We start from the raw sequence: 12,197 nt of genomic DNA, 5'->3' as shown, positions 1-12,197 counted from the left end.
CGTAATTCTATCTGTGGGCATTTTTTTTTAGCTAAACAGGTGGGGCTGAAAACAAACAGGTGGGGCTGAAAACAGGTGGGGGGAAACAGTAGACTACACATCCTCTGACAGTTCCTACATTTGTCACAATTAAAATCACTTAGGTTAAGTGGGGAAAATCTGCAATTGTGCAAAAGATGAAGGACAAAAACTTCCAAGAGAAACGATGTACACTACACATTTGATCAGTCAGAAATAGAATTTCTCGATCAGACATGACAGCGCTACTCTGATTGGCTAGGGATGTCTTCTCCTTAGCGCTAAATGGCTATTCACAGACTCGCCCCTCCTTGCCTCCAGTAAGTTCCATTATGGAAATTAAAGGTGTGTTTACAATACTTCTTTCTTTGAAATATGAACAAGTAGGATTTTAAAACAGCTACACAGTCTACATCTTAGGAGTAAATTATGCAATTTATTCTTCTGATGCAATACTATCACTTACTGGGACAATTTAGACGCAATGATGGTAATAACGATGGTGGGCTCCCTATCGGATATTGGTACGGCCTGAATCCTCTGAACTCGCGATACATGTAACCAGTAGGCTACATTCTCAAGATATCAGACAGTTTCGATGTATCTTATCAGTTCTTGATACATTGTGTCGCTGACAGTAGTGTGTTTTTATTAGATTGTCCTTTTTCTCTACATATTTTCTATTGAAACATGCTGCGTGTGAGCTCGGCATTGTGTCATTCTTGGAGGGGGTACGTAGTTTCACATGAACATACACGATACCAACTCACCTTAGCTTTGACTTTTCGTATCCTACTGTTATTTGCATTGTTTCGGTAGTTGATAGTCGATTTCTGTCTTATGATTGTTGCTTAACCAGAACGTTTTTTGCCACACTGTACAATTGGCCAATTAGGACAATTACAAATAAACTGCCAATTTAAAGGCAATAATACTAAATGTGTTATGTAATGATTTAAGAAATGTTTCCTTGCCAGCCACCAGACCCTTTCAACGCGAGCTAAATGAGTTAAAATAAGTTCTTCATGATTTTGTTTCTTCTGGTTAACATTCCAAGCCGCGTGCGTGCAGGTAACAGTTCACGGAAGTGCACATTCATTCAACGAGCTGGATTGTGACATCTTAATGATACACACTCTCGACATGACTTGAGCTAAAAATGTGGTTAGTTAAAAGCCTGAAGTGGGACTGATGTTCTGCAAGAAATGGACTCAAGACACCTTGATATGGGCAAGCCAGTTGCATGAATTTTCACCCATGTTTGTTTATGCAGTAACCCCAATTAAAACATTATAGGAATCTTGAGTCTCTTTAGAGGTCTATGGTGGTAAAGATCAATAAACATTTATAAAGGTTGTCTTTTGTACACCAGATCACCCATTGACAGAGAATCATCTGTGTAAATATGGGAAGGCAGTAGGCTAATCATTTCATTGAGTTCATATGTGTGCGTCTGTGTGTCAGGGCAGAGGGATATAAGTTTAATTTTAAATATTTGAATACCAGCCCCTGTCTCCCCGGTTTGAAACTCTGACCTTCACTGACTGTTTAGTTTGGCGGTGTTGTAACTTTTCCACAAATAACTTTTAAATAGACACTTCACCCTGACTCACAGAGAGGAGTGTAATAAGAAAAAAAGCCTTATTGCAATTGTTTGCTTGCTGCTATAGGGAGTCTCGGCCAGAATAACTGATGTGAAATTACCTCTAGTAAATGACTTATTCCAGCTGACACAAGACAGCAGCTTGCCAACATGTAGCAGTGAAGAGGCAGGACAGAATCAGCATAGAGACCACCTGTATACTCATTAGACTGAGTTCAACATTGTACCACGGCCACAATCTACATGGCCAGTAAAGCCTTATTCAGGTTAAAAGCATTGTGCCTGGTTTATACAATGTGAGGATTTGGACTTGCCTCAAAATGAACCTGAATGGCATGTATTCCTATCCATCAACATATTAAAACAAAGCTGTATAAAGGGTGAAGTGAATGAATGGACAGTAGGCTACCTCAGGTATAGGGCTGTAACACATTGATGAACACATTTTTCAGGATGGGACACATTTCATCCAAAAATCTGATACTATGTGGAAATATCTACCGTAATTTCCGGACTATTAAGCGCACCTGAATATAAGCCGCACCCACTGAATTTAAAAAAAAATATTATTTTGAACATAAATAAGCCGCACATGTCTATAAGCCGCAGGTGCCTACCGGTACATTGAAACAAATTAACTTTACACAGGCTTTAACGAAACACGGCTTGTAACAAAAATAAATAGGCTTTAACGAAACACGGCTTGTAACAAAAAATTAAAAATTAGCAGTAAGCTTTACCGGTAGTTGTCTTTTTGCACTGAGTCAATTCCTCACGCTGCTGTTTCCAACGTCTTATCATCGACTCATTAAGACCAAGCTCCCGTGCAGCAGCTCTATTTCCTTTTCCAACAGCCAGATCAATCGCCTTCAACTTGAAAGCTGCATCATATGCATTTCTCCGTGTCTTTGCAATGATGAGGGTGACAAAATGACTACCGTAATCAGAATGATGGGAAGTTTGAGAGTGCTCGATTTAATCTAAACAGTAAACAAAAAAGTTGTTTGACCTTAACCCGTACGGCAATTTCATTGGTCTAATGAAAGCTTCATGCCGCCAAAAAACTGAGCACGTCACAGAATGTGTTTTTTTGGAGAAAAAAAATTGAAAGCGGGAAAAATCCATATATTAGCCGCGTCATTGTTTAAGCCGCGAGGTTCAAAGCCTGGGAAAAAAGTTGCGGCTTATAGTCCGGAATTTACGGTACTGCATGCATATCTGTCTGTCTTCACTTGGTGTGCATTGGTCCTAGCATGTGTGTCTGCCTGTGTGCAGTTTCAGGACCTTCCCCTGTGCAGCTGTTGAGGTGAAGAATGAGCCCATCCTGGGATTCAACGAGGGCAGTCCAGAGAGGGCCGAGCTGCAGAAGGTACACACACAATCAGAAATGCACACACTCTCAAGCAAACATAACCTCCACATGCATCATTCAGTATATGCCCTTCATGACCTACAACAAGGTCATCTCTCTAAAAAGTGAGACAATAATTGTGTGTGTGATAGGCCCTGGCTGACCTGAAGGGGAAGACAGAGGAGATTCCCTGTGTGGTTGGAGATGAACATGTGTGGACCAAAGACATCAGATACCAGCTATCAGTGAGTAGAGTCAACAGCATGTCCCTAATCTGAGCAAACTATTGCTCCATGCTGCCTGCAAATATGGGAGCCTGGAGACTGAAGCTCTCACTTTTCACTCACACTGCTGCTCAGATACACAGCATACTGTCTAAGCCAAACCGAAGCATTCAAGGCCTGTCAAGTTAAACTGTAAATGACTGTAATACCGTTGTGTTATCAGCTGTGTGTTATCTTCGGTTTCTGATAAGATCCATTGGTTATCATAAACCAACATGCTACTTGTGCTGGAGGCCTGCCTGTTATTTCTACCTTTTTGATAAAGACCAGTACCACACTCTCTTTACATTTTATTTCCTGAAGGTATTATAACCGATTGATCAATGTAATTATTTTCTTTTCAAAGCCCTTCAACCACTCACACAAACTGGCCAAGTTTTGCTATGCTGACAAGGTAAACTAAGAGTACAATTCTTCTGTTTTTATGTGTCAGACATTTTCCAAGATTTACATGACATGACTGGATGGTGTTGCCTCGGTATGATTGATATAGGACCTGCTCAACAAAGCTATCTTAGCCTCTGTGGCGGCGAGGAGAGAATGGGACCTGAAACCCATCCAGGACCGAGCCCAGGTCCTCTTTAAGGCTGCTGACATCATCAGTGGACCTAAGAGAGCTGAGATTCTGGCCAAGACCATGATAGGCCAGGTACAGTGAACTATTTATCCTACATGGGGTTTTCATAGTCTTACTGTATATTTGTGGTGTTGTTGAATATCACCAAGGGGATCTCCTCTGTTTGAATTGAGTGATATTCATCCCCTCTGCTTTCTATTGAATATTTTTTCCTATTTTTTTTCTAGGGCAAAACAGTGGTGCAGGCAGAGATTGATGCGGCTGCAGAGCTAATAGACTTCTTCCGTTTCAATGCGAAGCACGCTGTTGAACTGGAGAGCCAGCAGCCGCTGGACAGTGATGGTAGCACCAACACCATGCTCTACCGTGGGCTGGAGGTGAGCACTCACTGGTCCTAGCACTAGATATGTTAGGTTTGATTTCTGGAAGATCTTATATTGCAGGACTTTTTATGTCAACACTTTTATTTTCCCCTTAACTATAGGGTTTTGTAGCTGCTGTCGCCCCATTTAACTTCACTGCAATTGGTGGAAACCTAGCAGGTACACCTGCTCTCATGGTAAGTCCCCTCCTACTAACAACAATACAAACATTTCCTTATAGTTGTAATTTACTTTACATTAAGTTCCTCGTGTGTCTTGTTGGTTATAGTCTGAATTGAACTGGACTTTCTTTGTTTGCCCTGGCTCTGTGTTTGTCAGGGTAATGTAGTTCTGTGGAAACCTAGCGACACAGCCATGTCAGCTAGCTACGCCGTATACAATGTCCTGCGGGAGTCAGGGTTACCCCCCAACATCATCCAGTTTGTTCCAGCCGACGGACCAGTGTTTGGAGACACCATCACTTCCTCTGAACATCTGGCTGGCATCAACTTCACCGGCAGTGTCCCGTATGTGTCCGTCTGTATACGTTTATGTATATTAACCTGAAACTGTCTGCCACCTCTCATTTAGACCAGTTTCACATAATGTGTGATAACCCCTGTATTTTCTTAACAACCCATTCATCTTTTTCAGGACCTTCAAGCGCCTGTGGAAACAAGTGGCCCAGAACCTGGATATCTACAAGAACTTCCCTCGGGTTGGAGGAGGTGGGTTGTAGCAACAGCCCGTACACCGCCGCGCGCGTGCTGTACAGCCCGTACACCGCCGCGCGCGTGCTGTACAGCCCGTACACCGCCGCGCGCGTGCTGTACAGCCCGCACACCGCCGCGCGCGAGCTGTACAGCCCGCGCACAGCCCGTACTCTGCCACGCGCTAGCTGTTTAACTAGCTGTCGGAGGAAACACTGTTCAACTGACAACCAAAGTCAACCTGCAGGTGCCCGGCCTGCCACAAGGAGTCACTAGAGCGCGATGAGCGAAGTAAAGCCCCCCCGGCCAATAGTGCGCCGCCCTATGGGACTCCCGGTCATGGCCGTTTGTGACAGAACCTAGGATCGAACACCAGGCTGTAGTGACGCCGCAACACTGCGATGTAGTGCCTCAGACCGCTGCGATGTAGTGCCTCAGACCGCTGCGATGCAGTGCCTCAGACTGCTGCGATGCAGTGCCTCAGACTGCTGCGATGCAGTGCCTCAGACCGCTGCGATGCAGTGCCTCAGACCGCTGCGATGCAGTGCCTCAGACCGCTGCGATGCAGTGCCTCAGACCGCTGCGATGCAGTGCCTCAGACCGCTGCGATGCAGTGCCTCAGACCGCTGCGATGCAGTGCCTCAGACCGCTGCGCCACTCGGAAGGCCTATAATTATGGTTTTATTAGCCGTTTAAATTGTCCATTTGTCACATCCCTAACCTATATCACTCTTTACACATTGCTTCACTGACGTTCTCATCTGTCATGTCTTTCAGAATGCGGCGGTAAGAACTTCCACTTTGTGCACAAGTCTGCGGATGTGCGGAGCGTGGTGACTGGGACCATCCGCTCTGCGTTTGAGTACGGAGGGCAGAAGTGCTCAGCCTGCTCCAGGATGTATGTACCAGACTCCCTGTGGCCCCAGATCAAACAGGGGCTCCTGGACATCCACAAGCAGCTCAAAGTTGGAGACGTGAGTGGGCAACTGACCTTACCTCTGAGGACTGTCAGATTCATCAGTGACTGGCACTAGGGTTATTTTGGTGGGAATAGATACAGCCAGTTGAGTTGTTCTGCTGTAGCAGTTCTTTAAAAGCGTTGAAGTTTATACTGTAAGTGTTCATTCGATGTCAGGTTGTTGTTAAGTGTCTTTCTGTCTCCGCTGTCTAGCCCGTGGAGGACTGGAGTACATTCTTCTCTGCTGTGATTGATGACAAGGTACGGTACTGTGACATTTTCACCACACTGGATGCTTGATAAGAACCAGCTTTATTACTTCTGAACAAGATTAATGTTTATATTTTCAATATTATTTCACATTTGGGGTGTTTTTTTATTTTATTTTAGTCCTTTGCTCGTATTAAGAAGTGGTTGGACCATGCCAAGTCATCCCCTAAGTTGAACATAATTGCTGGGGGCCACTGTGATGACAAGAAGGGTTACTTTGTGGAGCCGACCATCATTGAGAGCACAGACCCACAGGAAGCCATCATGGCCGAGGTAAGATTTGATATTGTAGATCACCTCTTTCCCCATCACTGTTAGCCTATGGAACTTCATAATGTGCCTCTGTTATGGACCCAATTAGACAACCTACTGTGATACTACACTCGCCGTGTCTAGGGGCCCTACGCTTGCCTAATTGTTCTGTAACCTGACTAGGCAGGTGCATTACTGTGAAAGTATGAATATGCGGTCTGGGTTGGGTGTGGTTGTGCCTGGGAACAGAGTGTTTGCTTACTGGGGATCCGGGGGGACAGTTCCGGCGTGACTCTGGTCGGGCCAGCACAAGCGGGTCATTGATGTTCAGTTGGTGATTTAAAAACTCCAAAAGGGCATGTCAAACGAAAGACACAAAACCAAAAGCTCCGTGGGTCGGGAGATAACCCTCGTTCAGCTGATTAGCTTGGTAATTCCCCCCACCTGTGCACACACCACAGACTTCTTATGCATACCGGAGCTTCGTTGAATGGCCCAGAGTGCCACTTTCCCCAAGCGGTGGGATGTGTAACTGTGGCCTGACTGTGTGCTGACTAACTGGCCTACCACACATGCCTACCTACTACATAACATTTCCAGTTGAAAGATCTCAGAATAAACATCTGAGAACCATGTGTTCTCACTTCTTTGAACTAACCTGCCAGAGTAATACCAGACATGCATACCGAACATGTCAGAATTACTTGACAGACTCAGTTGGGTTTGAATTGCTGAAAATGACTGACTTGTTCATTTATTCTAGTCTAATAGATATTGCTGTTTTATGGCGAAAAGGAGCAGGATTATTTTATCAGTTTTAACTGAGGCCAGCGGTCAGGCTGAGGGCTAAGTGCTTGGATTGATTTATATACATGTATAATGCCTTCAGAAGGTATTCATACCCCTTGACTTATTCCACATTTTGTTGGTACAGCCTGAATTCTAAATTGATTAAATCGTTTTTTTCTCTCACCTATCTAAACACAATAACCCATCATGAAAAAGTGATTATTTAAAAAGAATGTTGCCAATGGATTGAAAATGAAATACAGGAATATCTAATTGACAGAAGTATTCGCACACCTAAGTCAATACTTTGTAGAAGCAACTTTGACAGTGATTACAGCTGTGAGACTTTCTGGGTAAGTCTCTAAGAGCTTTCCACACCTGGATTGTGCAACATTTGCCCATTAATTAATAACGTCACCATTCTCAAAGGGATATTAAATCATTTCTACCTATCTACCAATAGGTGCCCTTCTTTGCGAGGCATTGGAAAACCTCCATGGTCTTTGTGGTTGAATCTGTGTTTGAAATTCACTGCTCGACTGAGGAACCTTACAATTATCCGTATGTGTGGGGTACGGAGATGAGGTAGTCATTCAAAAATCATGTTAAACACTATTGCACACAATGTGAGTCCATGCAACATACAGTTGAAGTCAGAAGTTTACATACACTTAGGTTGGAGTGATTAAAACTCGTTTTTTCAACCACTCCACAAATTTCTTGTTAACAAACTATAGTTTTGGCAAGTCGGTTAGGACATCTACTTTGTGCATGACACAAGTAATCTTTCCAACAATTGTTTAGACAGATTATTTCACTTATAATTCACTGCATCACAATTCCAGTGGGTCAGATGTTCACATACACTAAGTTGACTGTGCCTTTAAACAGCTTGGAAAGTTCCAGAAAATGATGTCATGGCTTTAGAAGCTTCTGATACACTAATTGACATTTGAGTCAATTGGAGGTGTACCTGTGGATGTATTTCAATGCCTACCTTCAAACTCAGTGCCTCTTTGCTTGACATCATGGGAGAATCAAAAGAAATCAGCCAAGACGTCAGAAAAATAATTGTAGACCTTCACAGTCTGGTTCATCCTTGGGAGCAATTTCCAAACGCCTGAAGGTACCATGTTCATCTGTACAAACAATAGTACGCAACTATAAACACCATGGGACCACGCAGCCGTCATACCGCTCAGGAAGGAGATGCATTCTGTCTCCTAGAGATTAACGTACTTTGGTGCGAAAAGTGCAAATCAATCCCAGAACAACAGCAAAGGATCTTGTGACGATGCTGGAGGAAACAGATACTAAAGTATCTATATCCACAGTAAAACAAGTCCTATATCGACATAACCTAAAAGGCCGCTCAGCAAGGAAGAAGCCACTGCTCCAAAACCGCCATAAAAAAGCCAGACTACGGTTTGCAATTGCACATGGGGACAAAGATCGTACTTTTTGGAGAAATGTCCTCTGGTCTGATGAAACAAAAATAGAACTGTTTGGTCATAATGACCATTGTTATGTTTGGAGGAGAAAGGGGAGGCTTGCAAGCAGAAGAACACCATCCCAACCTTGAAGCATGGGGGTGGTTGCATCATGTTGTGGGGGTGCTTTGCTGCAGGAGGGACTGGCGCACTTTGCAAAATAGATGGCATCATGAGGAAAGAAAATTATGTGGATATATTGAAGCAACATCTCAAGACATCAGTCAGGAAGTTAAAGCTTGGTCGCAAGTGGGTCTTCCAAATGGACAGTGACCCCAAGCATACTTCCAAATTTGTGGCAAAATGGCTTAAGGACAACAAAGTCAAGGTAGTGGAGTGGCCATCACAAAGCCCTGACCTCAATCCTATAGAAAATTTGTGGGCAGAACTGAAAAAGCGCGTGCGAGCAAGGAGGCCTATAAACCTGACTCAGTTACCAGCTTTGTCAGGAGGAATGGGCTGAAATTCACCCAACTTATTGTGGGAAGCTTGTGGAAGGCTACCCAAAACATTTGACCCAAGTTAAACAATTGAAAGGCAATGCTACCAAATACTAATTGAGTGTATGTAAACTTCTGACCAACTGGGAATGTGATGAATAAAATAAAAGCTGAAATAAATAATTCTCTCTACTGAGTTTTCAAATGTATTTGGCTAAAGTGTATGTAAACTTCCGAATTCAACTGTATTATGTGACTAGTTAAGCACATTTTTACTCCTGAACATATTTAGGTATGCCATAACAGAGGTTGAATAATTATTGACTCAAGAAATTTCAGCTTTTCGTTTTTAATGAATAAAATTTAAAAAACATTACGTGGGTATTGTGTTTTGTGCCAGTGACCAAAAAATCGAAATGTAATCAATTAAAATTCAAGCTGTAAAGTCAAGGGGGTGAATACTTTCGGTAAGCACTGTATAAAGCAATATATGGAATGGACACTTCCTGTTTCGTTTAACTAAAGCCATGTTTCACGCTCTGCTTCATAAATGGGGGACTGGGACAGTCCTCCTTGCTCCAGAACTTCATTAAGGTAGATCACTTAATATAGAAATGTATAACTAACTTTCTTATAACTCTGTTCTTGATGAACGTCCTGTAGGAAATCTTTGGCCCAGTTCTGTCTGTCTATGTTTACCCTGAGAACAACTACAAGGAGGTTCTAAACCTTATAGACAACACATCACCATACGCCCTGACAGGAGCAGTCTTCGCTCTTGACAAGTAAGTTAGAACACTCCATCTGGTTTTCTATGGTGTGGCATAATTTTACTGTGAAAGGGTTGCTTGCTCCCTGAAGACCGAACATTATATACTTATCCCTATACCTTTTCAGCTAATTTATTATGGATGCCAACCATGCCTACTATGATCTGCTCATTGCTAATAGATTTGACTTTACACTGAAATTAACACTTGTAAAAAAACGTCCTAATCCTTTAATCATATTTGTTCCAGAAATGTTGTAGATGAGGCAGCTAAGGCCTTGAGGAACGCTGCAGGAAATTACTACGTGAATGACAAGTCCACCGGCTCGATTGTCGCCCAGCAGCCTTTTGGTGGCGCCAGAGCTTCAGGTAAAATGACCCACACACCACTCCAAAGCTTTGATATTCATTTGACTGTCAACAGTTCTATGAAGCAGGACTTTTCTTGACTCCTGGTGAGCTCTCTGTGTCTGACATAATGCCTTCTGCCTACATCATATTAATTCACATGAAATAGGATGAATATATGCACTTATAACAGCTAAAACGTGAACTTTCTTGTCTGCATAGGTACCAATGACAAACCTGGTGGTCCTCACTACGTCCTGCGATGGACATCCCCACAGGTGGTCAAGGCCACCCACGTCCCGCTCAGAGAATGGAAGTACCCATACATGGGTTAAAAAGACAGTACTGTACCCCCTCCCCACCCATTAGGCCCTCCTCATCCAATCCTAGCTTTGTAGAGGAATCTGTAGGCTTTTTCTCCTATCCCTCTCTCCAGTCAAGACTGACAATGAAATGAAGAGAGAAACCCTCTCCTTACTCGTCCGAGTTTTAGTACTTTTTAGCCCTTACAAGCCTGCACTGAAGCTAGACACAAGTACAAATGTGATTATTAGCTCAGGGTTTCCCAAACCTGGTCCTCGGGACACCAAGGGGTGCATGTTTTTGTCCTAGCACTACACAGTTGATTCAAATAATCAGCTAATCATCAAGCTTTGATAATTTGAAATCAACTGTGTAGTGTTAGGGCAAAAACCAAAACATGCATCCCTTGAGGTCCCGAGGACCGAGTTGGGGAAATGCTCTATTAGCTGTTCTAAATTAAAAGGGGGAGCAACAGCGCCCCTCTCTGGCACTTCATGAGATCAGCAGGAGCTGAGCCAGCTCAGGCTGCCTGCTAGCTGTACTGAAGAATGAAACGTCCCCTGGATCCACAGACGGTACCAGTCAAAAGGTTGGGGACAGCTACTCATTCAAGGGTTTTTATTCATTTTTTTTTACTATTTTCTACATTGTAGAATAATAGTAAAGACATCAACACTATGAAATAACACACATGGAATCATGTAGTAACCAAAAGTCTTAAACAAAGTAAAATATATTTTAAGTCATTCAAAATAGCCACCCTTTGGCTTGATGACCACTTTACACACTCTTGGCATTCTCTCAACCAGCTTCACGAGGAATGATTTTTCAACAGTCTTGAAGGAGTTCAAACGTGCTGAGCACTTGTTGGCTGCTCTTCCTTCACTCTGCGGTCCAACTGATCCCAAACCATCTCAATCGGGTTGAGGTTGGGTGATTGAGGAGCCTAGTCATCTGATGTAGCACCATCACTCTCCTTGGTCAAATAGCCCTTACACAGCCTGGATGTGTGTTTTGGATCATTGTCCTGTTAAAAAACAAATGATAGTTCCACTAATCGCAAACCAGATAGGATGGCGTATCACTGCAGAATGCTGTGGTAGCCATGCTGGTTAAGTGTGCCTTGAATTCTAAATAAATCACTGACCATGTCACCAGCAAAGCACCATCACACCACCTCCATGCTTCATGGTGGGAACCACACATGAGGAGATCATCCGTTCACCTACTCTGCGTCTCACAACGACAAGTTGGGTAGAACCAAAAGTCTCAAATTTGGACTCGTCAGACCAGAGGACAGATTACCACCGTTCTAATGTCCATTGCTTGGGTTTCTTGGCCCAAGCAAGTCTCTTCTTCGCATTGGTGTCCCTTAGTAGTGGTTTCTTAGCAGCAATTCGGCCATGAAGGCCTGATTCACACGGTCTCCTCTGAACAGTTGATGTTGAAATATGCCTGTTACTTGAACTCTGAAGCATTTATTTGGGCTGCAATTTCTGAGGCAGTTAACTCTAATGAACTTATCTTCTGCAGCAGAAGTAACTCTGGGTCTTCCTTTCCTGTGGCGGTCCTCATGAGCCAGTTTCATCATATCGCTTGATGGTTATTGTGACTGTACTTGAAGAAACTTTGAAAGTGATTGAAATTTTCCGGATTGACTGACCTTCAAGTAA

At 43.3% G+C, this 12,197-nt stretch overlaps 1 protein-coding gene across 1 annotated transcript; it reads left to right on the top strand.

Annotated features, from left to right (window-relative positions):
* Window positions 1-581: 581 nt before the first annotated feature.
* Window positions 582-11,066, top strand: LOC115207733 (delta-1-pyrroline-5-carboxylate dehydrogenase, mitochondrial-like). The gene is made up of 15 exons (XM_029775169.1): window positions 582-749; window positions 2,897-2,990; window positions 3,125-3,217; window positions 3,603-3,650; window positions 3,750-3,905; window positions 4,061-4,210; window positions 4,318-4,392; window positions 4,535-4,722; window positions 4,850-4,923; window positions 5,683-5,879; window positions 6,077-6,124; window positions 6,254-6,406; window positions 9,768-9,889; window positions 10,124-10,242; window positions 10,444-11,066. The coding sequence occupies exons 1-15, from the start codon at window positions 709-711 to the stop codon at window positions 10,554-10,556; spliced, it is 1,671 nt and encodes a 556-aa protein (XP_029631029.1). The 5' UTR covers window positions 582-708; the 3' UTR covers window positions 10,557-11,066.
* Window positions 11,067-12,197: the final 1,131 nt, after the last annotated feature.

The sequence above is a fragment of the Salmo trutta genome, chromosome 14 (assembly GCF_901001165.1).
Source record: "Salmo trutta chromosome 14, fSalTru1.1, whole genome shotgun sequence".
Taxonomy (NCBI): Eukaryota; Metazoa; Chordata; class Actinopteri; order Salmoniformes; family Salmonidae; genus Salmo; species Salmo trutta.
The sequence above is the reverse complement of the archived record's forward strand: the minus strand, read 5'-3'. Positions and strand labels throughout refer to the sequence as shown.

Coding starts and splice junctions, on each gene's coding strand:
- LOC115207733 (XM_029775169.1), top strand. CDS start 709: ATGCTGCGTGTGAGCTCGGCATTGTGTCATTCTTGGAGGGG. Junction 5,880..6,076: donor AGCAGCTCAAAGTTGGAGAC/GTGAGTGGGCAA, acceptor TCCGCTGTCTAG/CCCGTGGAGGACTGGAGTAC. Junction 6,407..9,767: donor AGGAAGCCATCATGGCCGAG/GTAAGATTTGAT, acceptor AACGTCCTGTAG/GAAATCTTTGGCCCAGTTCT.